The sequence below is a fragment of the Rhincodon typus genome, chromosome 3 (assembly GCF_021869965.1).
Source record: "Rhincodon typus isolate 14 chromosome 3, sRhiTyp1.1, whole genome shotgun sequence".
NCBI classification, from domain to species: domain Eukaryota; kingdom Metazoa; phylum Chordata; class Chondrichthyes; order Orectolobiformes; family Rhincodontidae; genus Rhincodon; species Rhincodon typus.
This window is the reverse complement of record NC_063334.1, coordinates 86,303,995-86,331,198: the sequence shown is the minus strand read 5'-3', so window position 1 is coordinate 86,331,198 and position 27,204 is coordinate 86,303,995. Positions and strand designations below refer to the sequence as shown.

The window sequence follows — 27,204 nt, the reverse complement described above, 5'->3', positions numbered from 1 at the left end:
CAGAATGGGACATCGCCGCCTCTGCTTACGATAGGACAGCCTGCAAACTACATCCTCCAATTGGCTAGGAGAGCTGTCAATAATGTGATGTTCGCCAACCATCAATGGAAGCCCGCGGAGCGCGGTTACAAACCAGAGACCGGGGACGGGGTTGGTGGCCCAGACAGTTTTGCTGGGAGGTGCGAGGATCATAGGTAATCATTCCAGACAGACTACAGACAACTGTCCTCACAGGATATCAAATACTTTGCAAAAACTGGCAGTCAGAGTTCAAAAGTGGAGTTGATTGTATCAATATGCATACTAAACTGTGCATCAACCCACCGAATTCAACTCGAAGGTCAAAACTGTGAAGGATCATAAACCAGTAAACGCATCAGAACTTACTGTGGAGAAAGACATGGCAGCTTGGGAACTCCGGAAAATAAATAGCAATATCTTGAAAAGAGTCCACGTTACAAAACAGGAGGTGCTGGAGGTATTAAAACACATAAAGTAGATAAATTCCCGGGACCTGATCAAGTGTATTCCAGGATGTTGTGCGAAACATAGAAGATAGGAGCAGCAGGAGGCTATTCAGCCCTTCAAGCCTGCTCTGCCATTCATCACACATAGCTAATCATCTAACTCAACAGCCTAATCCTGCTTTCTCCCCATAACCTTTGATCCCATTTGCCTCAAGTGCTATATTATCGAGCCACCTCTTGAATACATTTAATGTTTTGGCATCAACTACTTCCTGTGGTAATGAATTCCACAGGCTCACCAACTCTCTGGGTGAAGAAATGTCTCATCTCCATCCTAAATGGTATACTGTAAATCTTCAGACTCTGACCCATGACACACCCAGACTCATGACACATCCATCATTGGGATCATCCTCCCTGCATCTACCGTCTAGACCTGTTCGAATTTTATTAGTCTCTATGGGATCCCCCCTCATTTGTCTGATGTCCAGCAAAAACCATCCTAACCTAGTCAATCTCTCCTCATACGTCAGTCCCACCATCCCTGAAATCAGCCTGGTAAAACTTTGCTGCACTCTCTCGAGCTCAAGAGCATGCTTCCTCAGAAAAGGAGACCAAAACGGCACACAATATTCTAGGTGTGGCCTCACCAAGGCCCTGTATAACTGCAACAACACATCACTGCTCCTGTACTGAAAACATCTTGCAATGAAGGCCAACATACTATTTGCCTTCTTTACTGCCTGCTGCACCTGCATGCTTAACATCAGCGGCTGGCACACAAGGACACCCAGGTCCCGCTGCACACTTACAGTCATTCAAGTAGTAATCTGCCTTCTTGTTTTTGCTTCCAAAGTGAATAACCTTACATTTATCCAAATTACACTACAAATGCCTTTGATTTGCCCATTCACCCAACATGTCCAGACCATGCTGAAGGCATCTACATCACTGTCACAGTTCACCCTCCCATCCAACTTGGTATCATCTGTAAACTTTGAGATGTTACACTTTGTTCCCTCATCAAAATCATTAATATATTGTGAATAGCTGCGGTCCCAGCACCAATCCCTGTGGCATCCCACTAGTTACTGCCTGCCAATTTGAAAAGGACCCATTAATTCCTACTCGTTTCCTCTCTGCCAACCAATTTTCTATCCATCTCAATACACTTCCCCCAATCCCATGCACTTTAATCTTGCACAATAATCTCTTATGTGGGACTTCTGTCAAACACTTTCTGAAAGTCCAAATATACCACATCAACTAGCTCCCCCTTGTCAACTCTACTAGTTACATCTTCATAGAATTTCAACAGATTTATCAAGCATGATTTCCCCTTCATAAATCCATGCATTCCCTGTCTGATCCTGCCACTGCTTTCTAAATGTCCCATTATAAAGTCCTTGATAACAGATTTGAGAATTTTCCCGACTACCAATGTTAGGCTTACTGGTCTATAATTCCCTGTTTTCTCTCTACCTCCCTTTTTGAATCTTGGAGTGACATTATCTACCCTCCAATCTGCAGGGACTATTCCAGAGTCTATAGAATCCCAAAATATGACCACAAATGCATCCACTACTTGTCGAAGCAAGAAAGAAATTGTGGGGCCCCTAGCAGAGGTATTTATATCATCTACAGTCATAGGTGAGGTGCCATTATTTGGGAAAGGCTGCAAGGAAAAGCCAGGGAACTACAGACAGGCGAGTGTACCAGTGGTGGGTAAGTTGTTGGAGGGGATTCTGACAGACAGGACCTACATGCATTTGGAAAGGCAAGTACTGATTAGGGGTAGTCAGCATGACTTTATGCATGGAAAAACATGTCTCACAAACTTGATTGAGTTTTTTTTTGAAGAGATGACCAAGAAGATAGATGAACGCACAGCAGTAAACATTGTCTACATAGACTTTAGCAAAACCTTCAACAAGGTTCGGGCATAGTAGACAGCTTAATAAAGTTAGATCTCATGGGATCCAGGGGGAGCTGGCCAATTGGATACAGACATGGCTTGATGATTGGAGACAGATGGTAATGGTAGAGAATTGTTATTCAGACTGGAAGCCTGTGACCAGCAGTCTGCTGCAAGGATCAGTGCTGGGTCCACTGTTGATCCTCAATTATATAAACTATTTAGTTGAGAATATAGGAGGTATGGTTAATAAGTTTGTGGGTGACACCAAAATTGATGGTATAGTGGACAGTGAAGGAAGATTATCTCAAGCATACAACAGGATCCTAATCAGATGGGCCAGTGGAGTTAAATTTAGATAAATGTGAGGTGTTGCATTTTGGTAAGATAAAACAGGGCAGAACTTACAGTTTATGGTGGGGGCCTGGGGTGTGTTCATAGGTACATAGTTCCTTGAAAGTGGCGTCACAGGAAGACAGGGTGGTAAAGAAGGCATTTGGCACACTTGCCTTCATCGGTCAGAGCATCGAGTACAGGAATTGGGATGTCATGTTATGGCTGTACTGACATTGATAAGGTCATATTTAGAGTACCGCATACAATTCTGGTTGCACTGCCAAAGGAAGGATGTTATTTAACTGGAAAGGGTGCAAAAAAGATTTACAAAGATATTACCAAGACTAGAGGGTTGAGTTAGAAGGACAGGCTGGGACTTTTTCCCCTGAGGATGACCTTGTAGAGGTTTATAAAACCGTGACGGGCATAGATAAGGTGAATAGCAAAAATCTTTTCTGCAGGGTCGGGGAGTCCAAAACTGGAGGGCGTAGGTTTAAGGTGAGAGAAAGAAGATTTAAAAGGTACCCAAGGGGCAGCTCTCTCACACAGAGGGTCATGCATACATGGAACATGCCGCCAGAGGAAGTAGTAAAGGCGAGTACAATTAAAACATTTAAAAGACATTTGTACAGATACATGGATAGGCAAGGTTTAGACAGTGTTAGGATATGGGCTAAATGCAGGCAAATAAGACAAGGCAAATAGTTTAGGAAACCTAGTCCATATAGACAAGTTGGGCTGAAAGGTCTGTCCGTGCTGTATGATTCTAGGCTCTAAGTCACATTCAATTAGTGGGTGGCAACCAAAGTTTCCCAATCACATCTAGAGTTAGGCAGGGCTGCCCACTCTCTTCTGCCTTGTTTGCATGTTGTATAGAGCCTTTTGCTGAATCCATCAGGAAGGATGTGAGCCGGAGTGTGATGACTATTCCAGGCAGCAGAGGCCTGCAGGTCAAAGTCACCCTGTACAGGGATCATGTCACCATTTTCTGCTTGGATTCACTGTCCGTGTGCAGAATCATGAGCATCTGCGACCAGCTTGAACTGGCCTCAGGAGTAAATTAAAGCAACAGCAAGACCATGTTCTTTGGGAACTGGGCTGACCGATCTTTTATCCCCATCACTGCCAGGTCAGTTTATCCGAAGGTGCTGGATACATGTAGGGGGTGGGGGTATATATACCAAAACTTTGAAGGACATCATCACCAAGGTGAGGCAGAAACTGGGCAGGTGGGGGAGTAACATTCCCCATCTATTGCAGGTAAAAACCTGATCATCAGGTGAGGTACTCAATGTTACTGTATGTGGTACAGGTCTGGCCTATTCCCCAAACCTGTATCACTGCAGTCACCCAAGGCATCTTCCATTTCATTTGGAGGTGAAAGATGGACTGTGTCGACAGGGACACCATGTACAAAGTTCTAGTTAAGTGGGGGGGCAGAAAATGTACCCAACACTACCTTCATCCTGATGGCCACCTTTGTGTGCTATGCGTAGACCCTCAATACGCAAACACCAAATGTCACTAAGTGCTGACGTTCTACCTGACCCTGTATTACAAAAAAAATGCACCTGGCCTCATTTCCATGGTCCAAGTAGTTGAACCTCGTGGAACGGTTTGCCACAAGTCCATCAGGCAGTGTCAGCATGTAGCGTAATAGAGACCTTGCAGGAAAAGGAGAGGGTTGATCCTGTAGCATAGTTCCCCAAGCAGACTGTCAAAGTAATTTGTCAGAGTGCATCATTGCCAGAACTTTCCAACAAGCACTAAGATGTAGCTTGGATGGTGGCAAGAAGGGCACTACATGTCAGATCCTTCATGTATGTCCGGACTCTCTGCACCACTGCACATTTCCCTCCAAGCAGTGGCATGAGGGAAGACTGTTAGACACCTCCTTCTGGACTGTGCTTTTGCAAAGAAGGTCTGGAGAGAGATGCAGCAGTTTTTGTTAAAGTTCGTCCCAAACAGCTCTGTGACACAGCATTCTATGCTCTACAGGTTGTTTCCTGGGATGCACACTGAGAGAAACATTGACTGTGCTTGGAAGATCATCAACACAGTGAAAAAACTGCTCTTTGGTGTGCCCAAAACCTGTCTTCCACTGTAAAGAATTGACATTGACCAGGTTTTGCAGACTGGGACATTCCAAGGTCCAGGACTACGTGCTGAGGGATGTACTAAAGTTTAGAGCAGCTGCGGCCACTGGGGAAAGTCTTTCTGCCAAACTACGACAAGGATCCATTTAGTTATCACACCCTATCGCTACCTCATAATGTATATAAATAGAGTCTTGAATGAGTAAGAAATAACTTTGTTAGCAACTGCAAGGAAGCACTGAGGAATGTCAAATTTCAGATAACAAAGGTGTAGAGCTGGATGAACACAGCAGGCCAAGCAGCATCAGAGGAGCAGGAAGGCTGACGTTTCAGGCCTAGACCCTTCTTCAGAAATGATGTCAAATTTCAGTTGTGTTTGTTTTTATTGTCTACAAAGACTGTACAGAACTGTTTTAGTACCTTGTGTATGTACATGAAATTAATTTTTACATGAGTAAAGTACATTTTTGCAATAAAAAGGTAATGGTCAACATTGTAAAAATTGTGGGACATCCACTAGTAAATATGCTTTTTTTTTTAAATATTGCATTGATAGTGCAGGGTGAGCAGATTTCAGAGAAGACAGTGGGCGATAAACAAGGACGACTGTAATAAAAATAAAATTATTTTTCATTGCAAAAATATACCTTATTCATAAATTATCAGTATATACAATACAAAGCAGCTCAATTTGGATACTGCATATAGTGAAATTATGACATTCCTCATTGCGGGTGCGAATCCATCACAAAAAAAATAACTTTTACCAAAACGACAAAGAACTATTTACATTCTCATTAAAGCTACGAGGAGATCTTGAACATAACAGACCGTCATTGTATTATTGCATAAAGACTTTAGGCAATGGCACCTCCCCAATGAGCCTTGGTTACAGCTGCCCCAGGCTTAGCGCATCCCTTGGCACGTAGTCCTGGACCTTAGAACATATCAGATTGCAACACATGACCAAGATCAGCTCTTTGCATTGGAAGTCTAACAAATTTCCGGAAGACCAAAGAGCATCTTTCATGGAGTTGATGGTCCTCCAGGGGCAGTTGATATTTGTTCTCTGGGACACACATGAAGACATCTCTTAGAGCATAGAGTCCTGTGTCACAGAACTGATTGGGCCTCACCTCAAGAAAAAACACTGCATCTCTCACGTGGCCAATGCACAATGGCATCCAGATCCTTTACTGATCTACCCCCATCATTTAAACAATACTCTGCCAGTCCATTTTCCCTTCTGAAATGAACAATTTTATATTTATACTCTGCCATGTATTTGCCCACTCACTAAACATGCTTAATTGCCCTGAACCCTCTTCATGTCCTCTTTACCACTCACACTTGCAACTAATTTAAGTTGTCAGTAAACATAGAAGTATTGATTGATTCCCTCATCCAAATCATTGATAGATATTCTGAATAGCTGAGGCCCAAGGACTGGTCCTTGTGGTACCCCAATTGTCACTATCTTTCACTTTAAAAATGACTCATTTATTCTTACTGCTGATTTTCTGACTGCTAATTATTTCTCAATCCATGCCAGTACATTGCCAACAATTCCATGTGCTTTAACTCTGCATAATAACATTTTATATGGGACTCTGTTAAAACCTTTCTGAAAATCCAAATACACCATGTCTATTGGTTCTCCCTTATCCGTTCGACTAGTCACATCCTCAAAGACTCCAGTAATTTTGTGCAATACAATTTCCCTTTCAGAAATCCATATGTATAACTTGAAAAATTAATCAGGGAGAGAGCTACCAGTTCCAGAGTTAGATTATTATGTCACTCTCATGGAGACTAAGGAATGGGGAGTTAAAATGGCAGAACTACAACCTGAAGATTCCCCACCAAGCCATACACTATCCTGACTTGGAACTATAATCAGTATCCCTTGAAAATCCTTGGGTCAAAATCACGGAACTCCCACAGCAGCATTTTGCGTGTCCCTAAACCTCAAAGCACGCACTGGTTCAAGAGGCAGCTCATCACCACCTTCTTCGGGGCAATTAGGGATCTATGTGGGTCTGGCCTGCATTTGGGCATTGACTGTTTCAGTATTTAAGGAGATGAAAATGCTGCTGAACATTATGCAATAAGCAATGAACATCCCTACTTCTGACTTTATGAAAAAAAAAGATATTGATGAAGCAGGTTGGGCCTGGGATACAACAAAGAGGAACTCCTGCAGAGATGCCCTGGAGCTGAGATGACTACTTCTAACATTCACAACCATCTTGTTTTGGCTCAGGTATGACTCCAACTGGTGGAAAGTCTTTCCTGACTTTCATTGACTCCAATTCTACTAGAGCTGCTTCGTACCACATTTAGTTAAATGCAGTCTTGATGTCAAAAGCAGTCACTCTTGCCTCACATCTGGAATTCAACTCTTTTGTCCATGTTGAATCAAGGCTATAATGATGACAGGAGCAGGAGATGTCAGTGGCCCAAACTGGGTGTCAAACAGCAGATTATTGCGAAACAAATGCTGCTTGAAGCAATGCTAATGATACCTTCCATCATGCAAGTTTCAGCCAAGTTCTCCAGAAGCCCTGGAGACAGAGGACTTTTCCATCTTCTCACCCATACCTACATTGTAATCCATTTCTAAATACAAGCACATGAATGAGGAGTAAAAGTAAGCTAGTCAGCCCCTCAAGACTGCTCAATGATTAGATAAGATCAGTGTGCTTTTTTGAATTCCACATTCTAATCCACACCTGATAATCTTTAGTTCCCTCACCAAACAAGAATCTACTTTTGTGCCTAAAAAATATTTGATGACCCTGCTTTCACTACTTTTTGAGGAAATATTCCAAAGTCACACAATCTTCTGGAGAGAAAAATATTCTCAAGTATTCCTTAAAAAGCTGACCCCTAATTTTAAAAGCAATGCCTGCTCATTCTGCACTCAACCATAAGAGAAAATATACTTTCCACATCCACCTTGTCAAGACTATTCAGTTTATGAGAGTTGTGTGTGTAACTGCCATACTGATTGGCATTGGGAGTGCATCAAGAGGTGGTTTCCAAGAATACTCCCGGGTTGAAGGGCTTGTCATTATGAGGAACGGCTGAGACACTGGGTCTGTATTCGATGGAACTTACAAGGGTTGGGGGGCGCGGGGGGGGGGAGGATCTAATTGAAACCTACAGGATCATGAGAGGCCTGGATACAGTAGACATGGAGAGGATGTTTCCACTAGTAGAGGAAACTGGGATCTGGGGGCACAGCCTCAGGGTGAAGGGACAACTCTTTAGAACTGAGATAGGGAGGGATTTCTTTAGCCAGAGGAATGGTGACTCAGTGGCTCATATTCACCTCAATCATCACAAAACAGACTATCTAGTCAGTTTCAAATGTATTTGTGAGAGTTGTGTATGTAACGGACAGCCATAATCTGCATTATAAATGACTCTATTTCAAAAGTGCTTAATGGCTCTAAAGTACTTAGAGATGCCAGATGATTATGCAAAGCACCATACTTCTTTATTTCTGTTAAAATTCTTTCCTATTCGATGATCATCCAACCTCTGGTGTGTTTTCTCTATTGCAAACAGCCGTACCTTCAACAATAAGTGCAAAAAGCTCATGATTTGTTTGTGACTGATTTTGAAACCATCTGACTAGGTGTCCCTACAACCTCCATCCCTTATTGACTCACTAAGTTAAACCTCTTTAAGGGTGTCCCTGAACTGACCAAAAACTGGTATATTTCTCTATTTGCCCTCATATCATTTTTTTCAGGTTCATCTTGACACCCAGTTTCTTCCCTTAGATCTTTTTTCTTACTAAACTGCTGAGCACCAAATCTCCCTACCCGATTTCCACATTATTTAATGTTAACAGTTATCTCGCCAGATACCATCTTCTGTCCTTTAGTACTGCCATCATTGTAATTCTCCTCAAAATAAAAACTTCTGACCATTCATTGAATCATTTTATCTGCACTCAACACTCTCATCAGCCATATACATTCCAAATCCTACCTAGTCATCAAGTTCATCCTGCTATTGTTTCTGGTTCTTTTGCCAATCACCTTAAATCCATCTCCCATGTTCTCTTCTTCCCTACTGAACTTTGATGGAAGGTCTGCAGTAATGTGGCTTTCTCCAGAAGGAGGAAAACCAATGGGTGATATGGGCTTGAAAATGAAAAGGAAAGAAATAACAGGTTGCTCTTTTACACATTTCAGCTGATAACAGAATGACGTCAGGGGCTAGTAACCAGTAATTTTTTTTTTTAAATTGTGAAATACAGTCATCTAGAATGCAATCTAAAGAAGTTGGAAAAAAAACAAAAAAAATCTTTAAAAATTGAAATACAACAGTTACACTTAGCAGTAGGTTAAAGTCAGGTATAATTGGTTATCCACAAGATTTCCACTCTCAACTCATCCACTTAACACACATGCAGCTTACAAGAAGTCTCTGGACTACAATAAAGAAAAGAAATCATGTGATCATGAGACAGACTTTTTTTACTCAAGCATTATGGGGATAAACCAGGAGAGTGGAGTTGGGGAACATCAGATCAGCAAAGCAGACACAACAAGCCGAATGGCTGACTTCAGTACAATGTCTTATGGTCTTATATTTTTTTCATTATCACCTGATGGCATTGGCATCTTAACTGAAACCAGCTCAGTATCAGCAGTAGCCAAATAACAGTTAATTGGAAAACTTTGGGGGCATGTGGTGGTAGTCGAAGTAGGCGAACAACTGGCAGCTGCCACTTAAGGTATGTAAATTCAAATTTGTGCAGTGAGACATGCATTAAGGAGTTAAAAGACACTGACAGAAAAATCAGGAAAGGGATCTTCAAGTCATAGCAGATAAATCTTCAAGACATACGGCAATGTCGGAGTGCTGTGAAGAAAGCATTTGGGATGTTGTATTAAAAAAAAGTAAATCGAGAGATGTCATCCTTATACTGTAGAGAGCTGTGTATCTTTTTGGAGCTCTCGTTAGAAGGATAGGGACTAAATTGAGGAGAGCCTAAAGAAAACTTGCTGGGATGAGAAAACTAGGTAATAAAACATGAGAACAGACTAAGAATTGGATTTGTCACTGCAGTTTGAATGAGGAGGTATTTGGGGGGATTCAAATTAACAAGGCTTAGAGATGTATTGGATCAGTCAGGGTTTAAAGAGTTTATGATCTTAAATATTCTCTCAAAATCAGCACTACTACATTCACTCCAATTTTACAACTACCAAGGAAACTTACTAACATGACGTCAGAAACAAATTGTAAACTGCTTTATTTCACAACAAGCTAATGTTCAGGGCAACAGTTATTACTGAACTAACCATGTCTCATCGATACAATTTAACTTAGATTATTACTATTTTCCTACAATCTTGACCTTTCAAACCTGTCAAAAACTTGCCCCACCAACTTTTTATTTAAAAATCTGTGTTTTGTTCCCATTTTTGTCTTTGTGGTCCAATCCAGAGAGGAGGTAACTACTGCAAAACACCAAGGATGTTCTAAGTGTGAAGTATTTAGTTATTACTGACTCACACTGATAAACAGGGTGCAGGGCTGGATGAACACAGCAGGCCTAGCAGCATCATAGGAGCACACTGAAACAGTTTGTTTTCTGTCTTGGGGGAAATTTTGAAACCTAGACTATCTGCATTTTAACTAACCTTTATGCCAGCAATTTCTTGTAAAATTGTACAAATGCACTTTGCTTTTGAAACCTCAACTTCCGATAAATTTTGCTGGGAAATGGTGAAAAACATTCCAATATAGGAATGTTTAATTTGATACAGAACAGCAAAAGGAGGAGACATCAGTACAAAATAAAAAGCAAAGAACTGTGGGTGCTGGAACATCTGAAACAAAAACAGAAATTGCTGGAGATTGTCAGCAGGTCTGGCAACATCTGGCAATAAGAAGGTCACTGGACCCAAAACCCTGCTTTCTCTCCACAGATGCTGACAGATCCGATAAGTTTTTCCAGGAATCTGTACAAGCTGATCAAGAGTAGATTCAAACAAAAGCAAGAAAATATTACTTCAGGGTACAAACAGAAAATGTTGGAGATACTCAGGTCTGGCAGCACCAGTGGAGAGAAAAACACCTACCATTTCAAGCTGAAAATGACTCTTTGAGGAAGACCCTTGCCATAAAATGTAGCTATTTTTTTCCTCCAAAAATGATGCCAAATCTGCTAAATATTTCCAGCACGTTGCTTTTATTTCAGATTTCTGACAGTCATAACATTTTGCTTTTATTACTTCAAAGGAGTTATCATAACAAAATATCAATTGGTTGATATAGCAAGGATCCTGTATCTCCGCAATACCATAAGGACAAAGATCTTGAAGAAACAAATCCTCAATTGTAATTTCCAAAATAGCAGGAAAGAGACAGAATGGGTGTATTTATTGTACCTTGAAAGCTTACATTTTTACCTCAGCACTCTCCTGGTTCACACGGCTCAAAATATAGCAGCAGTCTCTACATCCACTATACCAAAGCAGAAGTACCTCCACCTGGCCCCCACCATCCTTTTCATAAATATATTCTAAGCATAACTTATGCTTTTTCAACATCTGGTTGCCAAGCATTACCTACCTAAACGCTAACAGTACTTTTTGGATTGGCTGGGCGGAAGTGGCAAGGTGTGTGCAATGGATAGTCACATTTACTACATGGGAAAATATTTATTTTGTTAGATCCACATTGAATACAAATGATAACAGAAACTGCAACATTTTTAGAATGAGCAGGAAAAGATTAAACAAATTTAGAAACTGATATCAGTATTATAAGAACTACTATAAATGTTGGATCAATAAATTTTGGCCTAGCAAGCAATGCCCACATCCTTTGAGTGAAATTAAAAAGGCTGAACTATTGTGCTAAAAATGATTATTTATTATAATCAGTTTATCCAAGAGGAAAAACATTGTTTTTAAACTTGAGAAACCTGTTCTCTTTTTATCCCTAGAAGGAATACTGATGCAGCACTCATGTCCAGAGTACTCTTCTGTTGATCTTTTGGCTGCAGCTTTTAATTCCTAATGTTATGTACATATGACGTACATTTTGCATGGATAACTCATGAGCAAATGGGGAGGTGAAGTATAATAACCCCATGATTTGGAATTGAATCCTGTCATTTTCAAATTATGCTCCATTTATTCCAGTTTGGGTAACAATTAAATTCTAAAAAGCTAGACGCAAATTTTAAAATACAACAAGAAACATACAACTTTCAGAAAAAAAATACTGACAATATATTTGATCCAATTGCATCACTTGTTGGAAATATAAAAATTGAAATCAAGAGGGAAAATATAAATATTTCATTTGCATGAATTTTTTTTTAATCTAATGTCAAAATCAATTAATTAATTGCACTTTTTTTTCCACTGCCTCAAAATTAAGATATTCCAAAGATCCCCAAGATTCCTTTTGATCCCTTTTATTTGTCATCATGTCAAACTTGACTCACTAAAGAAAACCAAAATGAGTGGAAAAAACTACACAGCAAAATATAGACTGGTAATTCAAAGAGCAAAATGTTTACCAAATTAAATTTAACACTAAGAATGTACAACCAGTAAAGAGGTGCATAAATGTGTAATGAATAAAATTGGCAATGTAAGACTTAAAAATACAACTGTAAAGTGTTTCACTTTAAACATCCTAACAATGGAGAAAAATAAATGAAATGCTTTATCCAGAACAATAGAGGTTAGCACATATGCAAGATATTTGCAGAATAGTAATCAAAATTGAAGTGGAACTTTGCTTCTCTCGAACCAGAAAACAGGAATCATAGGTAGGCTGAACTAAACAGTGTGCAATATCATAACATTTTATTAGACACTACATGGAGTATGACTCCAGTTTTTCCTCAATTAAACCTTAGCTCATGCATGGACGATCCATTATCTCTTTGACACTTCATACTATAAATTGAAGTAGAGCTTATTTAAGTGCTTGAATGTAAACATTCTGCCCATACCTAATTTACGTGAAATTTATTTACCAAAAGCAGAGCTCCATGCATATATAAATTAACACCACAGAGCTCTTCCCAGACAATCTGCAGAAATAGTGTTGTATTAAAAATTATAAATTGCAGCCTTGAATCTACTATGCAGAGATGCACTTGCATTATAAAAGATGCTATTACATTTTATTTTGACAGTGACTACCGGACCTTGTTATTCGGCACAAAATATGGTACTGACTATAATTGTTCTATTAGCAAACCTTATCTCGTGAAAACAACCCTCCTTCTTTTCCAACATTATAGGATAAATGCTACAATTAGGGGTTGTAGCAAAGGCCAGTTTGAAACATTCATGAACACAGCTTACCCTACTGCAAATCCACAAAGTCCGTCAACCCTGTTGTGAAACTATGATCAAAAGGATACTCTACTGCATGCATATTGGTAAAAGGATAGAAGTTTCACTTGTCTAGTACAAGGTTAAGAGGAGTAACCTTATCACATAAACGTAAATTTTTTAAAGATGAGAAATCAGTAACAAAGAACATAAAAAATGAAGAAGTTTAGAACTGATTGAGGCAAAATTATTTACTCAGCAAATAATGAATTAATAGACTGGGCAAGTAAGCTTCAATGGCAGAGCAGAGCTAATTCAACCCTAATTTTTCTTGCATTATTATTTCCCTACATAAAATAATTTACCTAAATACTGTTGTTAGAAGGGGCCTACCTGTGTGTAAAGTTCGCTGTATCATGCCATTCATGGTTGCTGTTTATCATACAAGGTTATTCTTGGTATGCTGCTTAACCAGTTGAGAAATCAACACGGAAGAACTATTTGACTAGAACCACAACTGTTCTATTCCATTATCATATGTTGGCTAGCGATCATCTTCACCTCTTTCTTAACATTGGTATAAAACCAAGGACGTTTTTCCTTCCCCTCTTGAGAGCAGTTTATTTGATATGACTGGGGTGGGTGTACAAATAGTGAGTAAAATTTAAGCAGGCATTTTTATAATTATTTCCATTTACCAGGAGAAAAACAGGCGAGACTCATTTCAGTTGAGCTCCCATTAGGGAATTAAATGTATTCAATCTACTATTCAAAAAATAAACAGCCCAAAATTTTTAAAAAATTCAAAGGAGAAGTGAAAACAAAAAAATTCAAGAGTTTTCTTAGACTAATTTTCAGGGCTGTCATTCATAAAATGTAAAATTGACCTACTGTATGCAATTTACAAAGAATGTTTTGTTAAATAAACGTTTGTTTTTATACTTTCACAAAGAATATAACCATAATTTACTTTACTAAGTTATTGTTGTGTAGAATTTTTGCTTCATCAAATTACTCCTACTTATGCTTAGGTGGTTACAGAAACAGCGTCCTCCAATGGCAAGTTTTAATTGAAAACTACCCAAGAACAGTACATCATTTGATTTACAGATACATTCCTTCCTCTTGCAATCTTATTTAAAAGAAACCTGTAAACTTAAACGCAGCTAATATTTGTACTACCTGTCTTATTGATCCACTCATTTACCATAATTCTTCCACCAAAGGGTTAGACTTGCAATGTATCTTGCACCACATGACGTAATTTTATGGCACACACCAGCATTAGCAACGTAACTTGAGGCCAAATTGTAAAGTCTTTCAGCATCAAAGGGGTCAAAATGGCCTGGCAGCACTTTTACCACAAGATTGTTGTCCACTAGAGTCATTAGACGTTTGCAACTTTGAATGTAGTCACTAATATCGCTGGAAGGGAGCCAGTCAATCAGAGTTCCATTGTATACTACATCTCCACTAAAAAGAATGCGGTTCTCCTGGTCATGAAGGCAGATGCTACCTCTGGAGTGACCAGGCATGTGTAGAACAGTGAGCTGACGGTTTCCAAGATTAATAATGTCACCTAACATGAAAAGCATAAAAGTCTCAAATCTCTCTTGGAATCCGTGCTAATTACATTTAATATTCAATGTAAATATTTGAACTAATGTTAACATAGCAAGGGTAGTTGAAATCTCCAATAATAAAGGTGCTTGTATTTTGCTGAATTTACACAATTTGGTGTAACAAATGTTATTACAGTTGAAAACAGAATGAGTTTGGTTCACTCCTTATAAATTTTGACTCAACGCATTACTGTAAAATGCACTGTAATGAACAGTCAGCCAATTTTACATCTATGCATTAGGTGGTTACAATCCTAAAATAGACAGCAGCTTGCCAATCACCTAAATTAAACTGTTGCACTACTTTTAATCATAGAATCATAGCGCAAGAGCTTTGACACATTGTATCTACATAGCTCGTGGAACAGCTATTCAATTCATTCCACTTCCCTGATCTTTCCCTATAGGAAAGTACTTACTTTCATCTTAAAATATCCATCCAATCCTTTTTGATATTTCTACTTGAATTTGTTTCTACTATCCTTTTAGATTGCTCACTTGAAATGAAAACAACTCATTTCATAAAATAAATTCTCATCTCAATTCTAATTATTTTTCCAAATATATTAATTTGTTGTCCTCTGGCTGTCAGTCCTTCTGCCAATAGCATCAGTTATTCCATGAAACCATTCATGATTTTTTTTAGTATCTCATCAAATATCTCCTAAATCATCATCTCTCCAAGGAGGCTGGCACAATTTGTGTAGTCTTTCCTTGTAACCAAACTTCCATGAACCCAGAACCATCCTATTAAGTCTCCTCTGCACCCTCTTTCAGGTCATGGCACTTGTGACATGTTCAGCACAACATCATGGGCCAAAAGGTCCCGTTCTTGTGCTGTACTATTCTATTGTTCTTGAAATGTGGGACCAAGCTGACATTTATAAAGGTTTACCATTGTTGCTTTGCTTTTTGCTCTATGGCCCTGTTTATAAAGTCAAGGCTCATGTTTGCTTTTGCAACATCTTGTCAGGTATGAATCAGAGAGGGAATTCAAATGGAAGAAAACAAAACTAAAAACAAGTATTTTAAAATTCAGGAAAAGAAGAACAGGAAACTGATGAAGGAGAACAGAATACAAATGCAAACTAGCAAGAACATAAAAAGGAGAGCTACAGAAACTTAGTCATTGATATGTTCAAGATTGATGAGTTACTAGATATTAATGACATCAAGAAGTAGAGCGATACTGCAGCAAAATGGCATTGAGGTAAATAATCAACCCAGATCTAGAATGGCAGAACAGGCTTGAAGGCTGAAAGGCCTACTCCTACTCCAATGTTTATAGACAGCTTCTCAATTTATCCTGTTACAAATATACATGTACATCAACCCATAGACCTCACTGTTCTTATACCCACTTTAAAATTACACCATTTATGTCACATTACCTCTTGATTCTTCCTACCAAAACAGGCTGAAATGACTCGGCACAAACAGCAAATCTTTCTTTACCATTTATGTCCCTTCCAAAGAAACCTTATCTTAGGGCATGCAAATACATGGATTTGGATATGTCTAAAGCACAAACTATATATCTTATTGGAATGAGATGATATCCTTGAGGAGACAACGACAGAATCTACCTGGTTTGAGTAAAGAAGCTAAAAAGGCTATGATTATGCTACTGGGGATAGTCTATAGATCTCCAAATATTGAGATACTTAGATACAAATGCAAATCTGTTTGGAAATTACAGATATGCACAAGGACTAAATTGTGATGCTTTTGGGGGACTATAACAAAATATCAATTGGGATAAACATCGGAGTAGAAGGATAAGGAAAGGGAGGAGTTTCTGAATGTATTTAAGACAGCATCCTTGACCAATATTTTATTGGTCCAACTAGGAAGGAGACTGGTTAGATGTGTTGCTGGGGAATGAGTAGACCAGGTTTTCATGTGAGAACACGTAGGTAAGAATGACATTGGATCAGATATTTAGATTAGCAAAAGAGGAAAGCACGGTACAGAATTAGAATTTATAAACTGAAAGAAATGCTAATTTTAATGACATGAGAGACAAGGTAAAACTGAACAATGATCAACGGTGCGCTCAATTAGGGACAAAAAAGATGATATTATGTTTAGAGTCCAGGGCATGGATACAGCATTTAATGAATACTTTGTATCAGCGTTTACTCAGAAAAAGCTGAGAAAATGTGTTTACAAATAAAGATGGCGGAAAGTGACTGAGCGAAATGGGTGGGGTGAAATTGATAGGGAGCACGCACTAGAAAGACTTGCTCTGCTTAGAATGGATACATTGCCTCATCTGGATAGCTTGCACACCAGACTACTATAAACAGTGATGACAGATGAGATTGCCTTAAATTTCCAATCTTCACTTGGTACCAGCAGATGTGCCAGAGGATTGGACAGTGACAGTCGTACTATGTTTTCTCAAGAATGGCACATAGCGCATTTATATTATCTACCATCTGGTCATTATAATGGTGGGGAGGGTTTTAGAAACAATCAGGAAAAATAGGATCAACTGGTATGTGGGTTTAGGTTAAGTAAGGAGAACCTACATGGATTTGCAAAAGAAGATCGTTCCTGATTAACCTTGTTTGTTTGTTTGATATCTGATGGAGAAGATTGATGGGAAAGTGTACATCCAGACATAGTTTTCGAAAATGTTTGACAAAACAACACAAAGAGACATGTTAACGTAATTAAAGCCCATAGAATTAAGATCACTGTCAGCTTGGATTAAAAAAAAAATTGTTGTAAGGACAGAAAGCAGTGAGTTGTAGCAAATGGTCACTTCTCAGCCTGCAGTGTGGTAGCCCATCACATTTTCCCAAGGCTCAGTATTAATAACATTGCTTGCTTGATAAAATGAAGTCCTCCTCACTAAGCCTGGAGAACTGTACCAACATAGAACTGTCAGCATAGGCCATCCAAGCAGCTTCCTGGCATAGTCGTGCCGACCAATCAAACTTTACAGCCAATATCTCAAATACCTTTTCCTTCATCCGTGGGTATGTCCTGTCCATTACGGCAGGAAAGACCACCAGAAAAGGGTGGAACAGTGAAATACTGTCAAGGAGGAGTGGCCCCGCGTATTCTCAACAATCACGCATGAATTTTACTGAATCAAGTCAAACACTGGCAAAGGATTACCTACAAATTATCATCTTCTTGTGTACATTTCTTCCTCAGTGATAAAACTACATTCCTCAATGTTGAGCACTACCAAAGTAACGAGGAACAAAATGTAATGTAATCTGGGTGGAAGGCTTCAACGTCCATCATCAAAAGTAGCTCACTAACAACAGTACTGGCCAACGTGGCTCAGTCTAGAAGGATATATCATGAGAGAATGAACAAGAGGGAAATATTGACTTGCTCTTGTCTGCACCAATCTATCTTTTGCAGATGTGTCTATCCAATGCAGTACTGGTTGTAATGGCCACCTAACAGTACCCTTGGAAATTAAATCAAGTCTGCAAACGAAGGACACAACATGTTCTGTGCACTACCAAATTTTAAATGGGTAGACTCTGAAAAGAACTAATAATTCAAAACTTGGCATCTGTGAGGGTCATTATCTGCAGAACAGTTGTGTTCAATCAAAATCTATAACCACATTTCCTGGTATTTTTCTCACAACCTTTAACATTAAGCCAGAACAACATGCAAGGAGTGGCACCAAACAACAAGTACACATATATGTGAACTGCAACAGTACACAACAGAAATTGCTAAGCAACATTCACAATCAGCAAATCAGATCTAAGCTTTGCAGTCTAACACATCCACTGCTGAAAGGTGACTGAGTGTGACATTAAACAGTCTTAGCAATTTTGAAATCAGTGAGAATTGGGGATGGAGGTGAATTCTCCACTAGAGATATTGATAGCTTAAGTAAATGGACAAGAAGTTGGTAAATGGAGTATAATGTGGGAAAATGCAAAGTTGTTCATTTTGAAGGGGAGAACAAAAGAGCAGAATATTATTTAAATGTCGAAAGACTGCATAAAGCTGCAACACAAAGGGACTTGGGGTACTTGTGCATGAAACACAGAAAGCTAGCACACAGGTAATCAGGAAGGCTATTAGTTACACGGTGCTGGTGAGATGAAATCTGGAGGTCTGTGAGCAATTTTGGTCCCCTCATTTAATGGAAGAGTTCATTTCTTTGGAGGCAGTTCAGACAAGGCTCACTAGGATGATCCCTGGTTGAAGGGATTGTCTTATGAGCAAAGGCCAAACAGGATGGGACTCTACTCACTGGCGTTTAAGGAGAATGAGGGGTGAACTCAATGAAAATATAGGATTCTTATGCGGCTCGACTTGGTCGATGTTGAGAGGATGTTTCCCCTCATGGAAGAGTCTAGGATTGGGGGCATAACCTCAGAATAAAGGTAAATAGGTTTTTGATTAGTGAGGGGATCAAGGATTATGGAGAGAAGGCAGGAGAATGATGTGTTTCTCAACCCAGATACAAAAACAGAAATCGCTGGCAAAACTCAGAAGATCTGGCTGCATCTGTGAAGAGAAAGCAGAGTTATCAGGCAATTGCCATCTCCATAAGATAGGGGCAGAATTAGGTCATTCTGCCCATCGAGCATGCTCTGTCATTCAATCAGAGTTGATATGTTTCTCAAACCCATTCTCCTGCTTTCTCCCCAGAACCCTTGATTTCCTTACTAGTAAAGAACATGTTTATCTTGGTCTTAAATACACTCCATGACTTGGCGTCCATAACCCTCTGCAGCAATGAGTGCCACAGATTAGCCATCCACTGGCTTAAGAAATTCCTACTCTTCTTAGTTCTAAAGGATTGTCCCTTCACTCTGAGGCTGTGCCATCAGGTCCTAGTCTCTCCTATAGGTGAAAACATCTTCTCCACGTCCACTCCATCCAGGCCTCTCAATATTCTATAAGTTTCAATGAGATCTTCCCTCATTCTTCAAAACTCCATCAAGTATTGATCTAGAGTTCTCAACCACTCCTCACGTAACAAGCCCTTCATCCCTGAGGTCATTTTTGTGAACCTCCTTTGGAACCCCTTCAACGCCAGCATATTCTTCCTTAGTTACAGGGCCCAAAACCATTCACAGTATTCCAAATGCCGTCTGCCAAGAATCTTATACAGCCTCAGCAATACGTCTCTGCTCTTGTATTCTAGCCCACTTGAAACGAATGCTGGCATTGCAACCGACAGTTGAACCTGCACGTTAACCTTTGTGCTTCAGACTTCCAAAGCATTTCCCCATTTGGAAAAATACTCTATGTCTTTATCCTTCCGACGAACGTGCATAATCACACACCTTCCTATATTGTAATCCATCTGCCACTTCTGTGCCCATTCTCCTAGCCTGTCCAAGTCGTCTGCATCCTCCCTGATTATTCCGCACTACCTGTCCCTCCATTTATCATGTGCCATCTGCAAACTTAGTAACACTGTCCTCAGTTTGTTCATCCAGATCGTTAATGTACAACATGAATCGTGGTCCAAATACTAAACCCTGCAAACACCACCGGTCACCAGTTGCCACCCTGAAAAAGACCCCTTTATCCCTACTCTCTGCCTTCTGCCAGTCAGCTAATCCTCTATTCATGCCAGTACCTTGTCCCTAACACCACGGGCTCTTAACTTATTTAGCAATTTCCTGAGCGGCACCTTGTCTACATCTAGAGAATTTGATGTACAGTGGCATTATTATTTTGGGAGATGGTGATGTAATAGGAATATCATTGCAATAATGATCCTGAGGCCCATGCTATTGTTCTGAACACTAATTTAAATTCCATCAAGACAGATGGCGGAATATAAATTCACCTAATAAATCTGGAGTATGAAACTAGTCTCAGCAATGGTGACTATGACAACTACCATAAATTGCCATAAAAATCCATTTGGTTCACAAATGTACATTAAGGAAGGAAATCTGCTTGTCTTACCCAGCTTTTTCGTTGACTCTTAACTGTCCTGGCCTAAAAAGCCATTTAGACCACGCGCAATTAGAGATGAGAAACAAATGCTCATCTTGGCAGCGACTCACTAAACCATTAAATAACTTTTTAAAAATTCCCACTGTCAACATCCTCGGGGCTTAAACTTAACTGGGCCAGCCATATAAATATTCTAGTTATAAAAGCAAGTTACAGGCTAGGGAATCTGCTGCACGTCTCACCTCCTGCCTTCCCCACCTAAATTAAATGAATCATAGAACATAGAACAGTACAGCACAGTACAGGCCCTTCGGCCCACAATGTTGTGCCGAACTTTTACCCTAAACCTAAGGTCTATCTAATCTCCATCCCTCCTTATACTATCATCCATATGCCTGTCTAATAACCGCTTAAATGCCCCTAATGAGGCAGACTCCACTACCCTCTCCAGCAATGCATTCCACACCCCTGCCACTCTCTGAGTAAAGAACCTACCTCTGACGTCTCCCCTATATCTACCTCCACTCACTCTAAAACTATGCCCCCTCGTAATAGCTACCTCCACCTGAGGAAATAGTCTCTGGCTGTCCACTGTATCTATACATCTGATCATTTTGTACACCTCTATCAAGTCAGCTCTCATCCTTCATCGTTCCAAAGAGAAAAGCCCGAGCTCTCTCAACCTTTCCTCGTAAGGCCTTCCCTCCATTCCAGGCAACATCCTGGTACATCTCCTCTGCACCTTTTCCACATCTTTCCTGTAATGAGGTGACCAGCACTGGACACAATACTCCAGATGTGGCCGAACCAGGCTTTTGTATAGCTGGAGCGTAATTTCACAGCTCTTGAATTCAATCCCTCTATTAATGAAAGCTAACACACCATACGCCTTCTTAACAACTCTATCCACCTGGGTGGCCACTTTCAGGGAACTGTGGGCATGAACCCCAATCAAGAGTGTAATCCAGTATTTCTCATTTGTCTAGAACAGTGCGGCTCGAACAACACTAAAGAAGCTCCTCCACCTGAGAGTTTCTTTCAAAATCACACACCATCCTGAATTGGATACTTTATCGATACTCCTTTCCTCATTTGTCAAATTGATGGAACTCATTTCCAAGTAGCACTACTGCAATACATGCAACATACAAATTGCAGCATTACAAGACAGCAACATATCATCACCTTCTCCAGAGCAAATAAGGATGGGCAATAAATGCTAGCCTTACCAATAATGTGCTGACCCTATGAATAAAACAAGTGCGGATGAGAAATAGGAGGGAGCCTACTGAGGCTTCCACAGTAACGGTAATTGGGAAGACAAATTATCACAAGCTACTTTGGCTGTGACAGAACAAATAGAAATAGAACCAAGGAAGAACTGACCCAACCAATTGAGGCACTGGCACTGGAGCACTCAAAGCAGTGACAGACTGTATCTGAGAATGCAGCCCCATACATATCAGCTAACGTAAGTACTAGAAAGAGAAGTTGAGTCGTTTATAGCTTGGTTGAAATAGTGATGGCATTGATAGTACTCCACTAGCACCAATAACATTCCTAAGTCATCATTCACGTGTGAGCATTGATAAAATGAGCATCACTGTTTATCACAGACATCTGAATCAAATCCTTTCAGCATCAACCAACAGAGTGACAGAGCAACAATTATAGGCAAACTTCTTTGAGAACCAATTACACCATGGAGACTACGGTAAATTGTGTTCTGAAACCCCCCACTCAGAATTGAGGATAACATCTATAGTCTTCCTGGCGTAGATTAGGGTTGAGCAGGAGAAAGACGGATTATTAATACTGCTACATGGAGCAGCAGCAAGGCAAGGAAACCTGGCTTTGATTCCTTCGTTATTAAACTTCCCGAATAAATGCAAGGCCTGCCCTGTTACTGGGATCAGTAATGAGTACACACCATCGTCTAGTATCCGGTCAGGGGCCACAGACTGAACCCTATAATTTTTGGCTCTCCAGCCCCGGTGAGGGGGCCTTTTAACCTCCCAGTCATACAGCCAGGTCGCTGTTTCGAAGTTGTCTCCCCGCATCAAGGCGCTCGCCTCCGCTCTGTGCACTGCCACTCTGTCGAAGTGGTGCAGACCTCCCGAGTGGTCGAAGTGGATGTTAGTGACCACAGCCAGAACCGGCTTGGTGCCTATGAGGCCGACGGACATGAGGTAGTTGGGCAGATTCCTCAGGCCCAGGCCTGTGTCTATCACCAGGTCCCGTTGAGAGCCCTGTAGCAGCCAAATGTTAGCCCGCTTCCCTGCCTCGAAGAAGCGCTCACGGATGAGGTATAATCCGTTGGACACCTCCTCCCACCAGAACCAGTCCGAGTAGGAACCCGTCCCTGGAGACTCAGTTGGCACCGACATCCTCAACGAACAACAACAACCACCACCACACCGGAGTGACAGTGGCCTCAACCAATCCACACACGGTCTCCTACACCAGCCAATCACCGCAGGGAGGAGGCGGGCTCTTCCCCATCCCTCGCCCACTGCAGCACGTGTCTCACACCAGGCGGACTCTCGGCTTAGCAGGGAATGGTGTGTAGTCTGCACAGCTCCTTGTGAAAGTGCTCTGCCTGGGCAGCAGTGTCCCCAATTTGACACTGAGCCAATCAAGAGCTTGATGCGAGAATTAGGTTTCAAGGAGTACCTTAAAAGAGAGAGATGCAGAGGTTCTGGAGATTGAATAGGGCAGAATCTTATAGATTTTTTTCCCCAATGTGGCCCTATTTTAATATTCGAAAATTAACATTACCCCCCAGTTGCCAACAAAAGCAAAACAGGAATAAAGCAGTACATTCAGTGCATGGTTATTAATGTTCGTGCATTATGGGACAAAAACAGAAATTGCTGGAGAAACTCAGTAGGTCTGGCAGCATCTGTGCAGAGAAAGAAGTGTTAATGCTTTGAATCCAGTGACCTTTCTTCTTGCTGCCAGATCTGCTGAGTTTCTGTAGAAATTTCTGTTTTTGTTCCAGCTTCCCAGCATTCACAGCTCTTTGCTTTGTGCAGTATATAACATCATGGGGGGTCAGTTGATGGTACAGCTGGTTTCTGACATAGGATAACAACAAAGCATGGGTTCAACACATGTACCAGCTGAGGTCATCATGAAGACTTTACCATGCTCCTTGCCTTAGGTTTGGAGACCTTCAGTTTAAACTCATCAACTGTCTCTTTCTAATGAGAGCAGCTTATCGTCACATGTGACTATAATTACTTTCAATGCATCATAAGTATGAAAGTCTGGGTTTCTTAAGCATTTTGTAAAAATGTTATCTTATGTTCTGATCAGTCCATTACTTATCTGAGAAGCATTACTTAAATGACACATTCCCATTCATGGACCTTGGCCAGGAAGCAATAGACATTATTGATATTTGCATTTGCATTCAGCATTGCTGATGCGTTGCATCATTCATTACAACAAGGTTCCCTAAAGTCCATATTGACATAATTGATTTTAGTATAAGATGAGTCATATTTGGAGGATTTCCATTACCTCCCCCTCCCCTAAAGTACACATACACTGTCACAATCCCCTCTCTTACCCCCACAAAGATTTTAATCAGTTTGGAGTACACAGTAAGCTGTTATATTGTTATATTGTTGTCTCGGATTCTCCAGCATCTGCAGTTCCTACTATCTCTGATTCACTTTGTTATATTGCCCTGTTTGCTGCCCCCTCTGTTGGGGAGGTGTACATAGTACAATAATGATTGCCTGCAATGAAGCTTGTGTTAGCTTTATGTATGGTCATACAACAATAAAAAGATGGCAACAGATAGGGATGAAATTTTCTTGTACATTTCATTAAGAAATCAAGAAGTGAAGAACATTTTCACATGCTATTGGAGCTTTTAATTTTGGTTTTGAAGATGTTTCATTGATTTGAAAGATTGTTCTTTGTGTACACATCATATTCAGGTAAACAGTCGATTGGTACAGTACATACTTAAACAAATAGCACGAAAGGCATATTTGGGGACAGTCAGGAATTCAAACCTAACAAAGAGGACAGGTATAATTACAAACAAAGGTTACATATTTAGCTGGAAGCAAACGAAATAGGAGGTAAGGATAAAATAAATGTTTTCCTTGAAGCTGGGGCAGTGCTTTTAACGTAGCGTCCAATGTGAGATCCACTACTATTGAACATGCAGAAATTAATGAGATTCTGGATCCATATTATGGCAGGATTAAAAATGAAATTGCACTGAGGATTATGTTCCATTAAAGTAAACAGCTGCCAAGTAATACTATCTCAGATTACATTCTCAAGTTAAAGAAACTCTCTCACCACTGTGGGTACACTACTATTGGTATACAATTCAATCTCCATGAAAGGTAGCCCAGAGCTTGAGATTGCAAGGAAGATATTTTCCTGAAGCAGCAGGGGTGTACCGCTTGACTTCAATGAGATTCAGGCCATTGCAGCAAGGTAACATTGACAGTCGGAAATGTTGATGCTACTGTTGTCCTGCCACCAACCATTGAAATGTCCTAATTTCCAGTCAAAGTGGAGTGCCTGTAGGAAAGTCCATTTTATCCAGATGGCATGCAAGACCAGAGGAAACGTTAATGGTCCATATTATTGTAAAGCTCCACATCACCATGTCGTACCGGATTGATGCTTGATGTAATAATAGATCTTAGAGCTAGTTCAGGACTCTGAAAGTCCTCCAATGAGCATTGATTGATATGGAAACAGAATTAAATCTTACTGTTTTTGGCTAAGTGCGAGTTCCATTGAGGTTTTTGGAGGGTTTCTTGCCTTGAAGTACAATCAGCTTTCTCACTGACATAGAATCCCTGACAGACAGCAGCTTGCCCTTTTTGATTGGATTGAGGAGCAGTCCTAGTCATTTTTCATTATGGCTATTTGGTTGAATAAACTTGCAGTGTGTTTGCCACTCAAGCAGCTGGTACATGTTGTAGGTATTAGATTGATGTTTCAATGTGCTGTTCATAAAGACAATCCTTCCCAGACAGATCCCTCATGTCAAGCATGATAAGTAGCCTGTCCGTGTGACAGTGCAAAGGTGCACATCATTACAGCACTGCTGATGGCCTTTGGCTCTGGTTGAAATTTCAATACACTAACAGATGTGGTATAGCAAGGATGCATGAAGATTCTTGGGAAACAAGTACTAAGAGAGCAAAGGAACAGCCCTGAGATGCAGCCTGGCCCAAATCCATGAGTTGGATGCCTGTCCATGTTTACAAACAGTCCTTGTAGCAACCTTTCAATACTTGTTGCCGGTGCACCTGACTATGCAAGTCTGTGCTTCCTAAGTGGCCTGCAAGTGAATTGGAGCAGTGCCATGATGTTCACAGAGGTTTGGCAAATGACGGATACCAACGTCCATGGATGATTGTGTGTATGGCTAGAGGCCATGGATTCTGCCTTGAGATGCTGTTTGGTGCTGAGTAACATGGGAAGCTTCAATTGTAAGGAAGCTTAGTCAGACTGCACCTGGAGTATTTTATGCAGTTTTGATCTCCTTACTTCAGAAAGAATATTATTGACATGAAATATAATGAAGGTTCACCAGTTTTGTTTCTGAATTGGCAAAACTGTCCTATAAAGAAAGTTTCTTTATCATTCCAGGGATGTGGACATCTCTGGCTGGGTCAGCATTTATTGCCCATCCCTAATTGCCCTCAAGAAGATGGTGGTGACCTGCCTTCTTGAGTTGCTGCAGTCCATTTGGTGTAGGTACATCCATAATGCTGTTAAGGAGGGGTTCCAGGATTTTGACCCAATGTCACTAAAGTAATAAATATTGAGCAAATTGGGCCTGTATTTCCTCGAGTTTTAAGGGATATAATTGCAACCTATAAACTATTTAAAGAGAATATAGATTGATGCAGGTTTGTAACATCAATAGCCACTGGTGAGGTGCCAAAAGACTGGAGGTTGGTTAACGCGATGCCACTATTTAAGATCGGTGGTAAGGAAAAGCCGGGGAATTATAGACCGGTGAGCCTGACATCAGTGGTGGGCAAGTTATTGGAGGGGATCCAGACGGACACGATTTACAAGGATTTGGAAAGGCAAGGACTGATTAGGGATAGTCAATGTGGCTTTGTTCATGGGAAATCATGTCTCACTAACTTGGTTGAGTTTTTTGAATAAGTACCAAAGAGGACTGATGAAGGCAGAGCAGTGGACATGATCTATTTGGACTTCAGCAAGGCGTTCGACAAGGTTCCACATGGTAGGCTGCTTAGAAAGGTTAGATCACACAGATGACAGAACTGTCTCGAAGGTAGGAGACAAAGGGTAGTGGTGGAGGGTAGCTTTTCAGACTTGAGGCCTGTGACCAGCGGTGTGCCACAAGGATCGGTGCTGGATCCACTGCTTTTTGTCATTTATATAAATGATTTGGTTGTGAATATAGGAGGTATGGTTAACAAGTTTGCAGATGACACCAAAATTGCTAGTGTCATGGACAGTGAAGAAGGTTACCTCAGAGTACAACGAGGCCTTAATCAGATGGACTGGTGG

At 40.5% G+C, this 27,204-nt stretch overlaps 1 protein-coding gene across 1 annotated transcript; it reads right to left on the bottom strand.

The window, feature by feature from the left end:
* Positions 1–10,724: 10,724 nt before the first annotated feature.
* Positions 10,725–23,161, bottom strand: mblac2 (metallo-beta-lactamase domain containing 2). Its single transcript, XM_020510808.2, has 2 exons — positions 22,601–23,161; positions 10,725–14,720 (listed from the first exon to the last, which is right to left on the bottom strand). Exons 1-2 carry the CDS (start codon positions 23,055–23,057, stop codon positions 14,341–14,343), a joined length of 837 nt encoding a protein of 278 aa, XP_020366397.1. The 5' UTR covers positions 23,058–23,161; the 3' UTR covers positions 10,725–14,340.
* Positions 23,162–27,204: the final 4,043 nt, after the last annotated feature.

Excerpts from the sequence above, each read along its gene's own strand:
- mblac2 (XM_020510808.2), bottom strand. The coding sequence starts at position 23,057 with ATGTCGGTGCCAACTGAGTCTCCAGGGACGGGTTCCTACTCGGACTGG. Across the intron at positions 14,721-22,600 it reads TGACCGGATACTAGACGATG|GTGACATTATTAATCTTGGA; the intron begins GTGTGTACTCAT and ends TTTTCATGTTAG.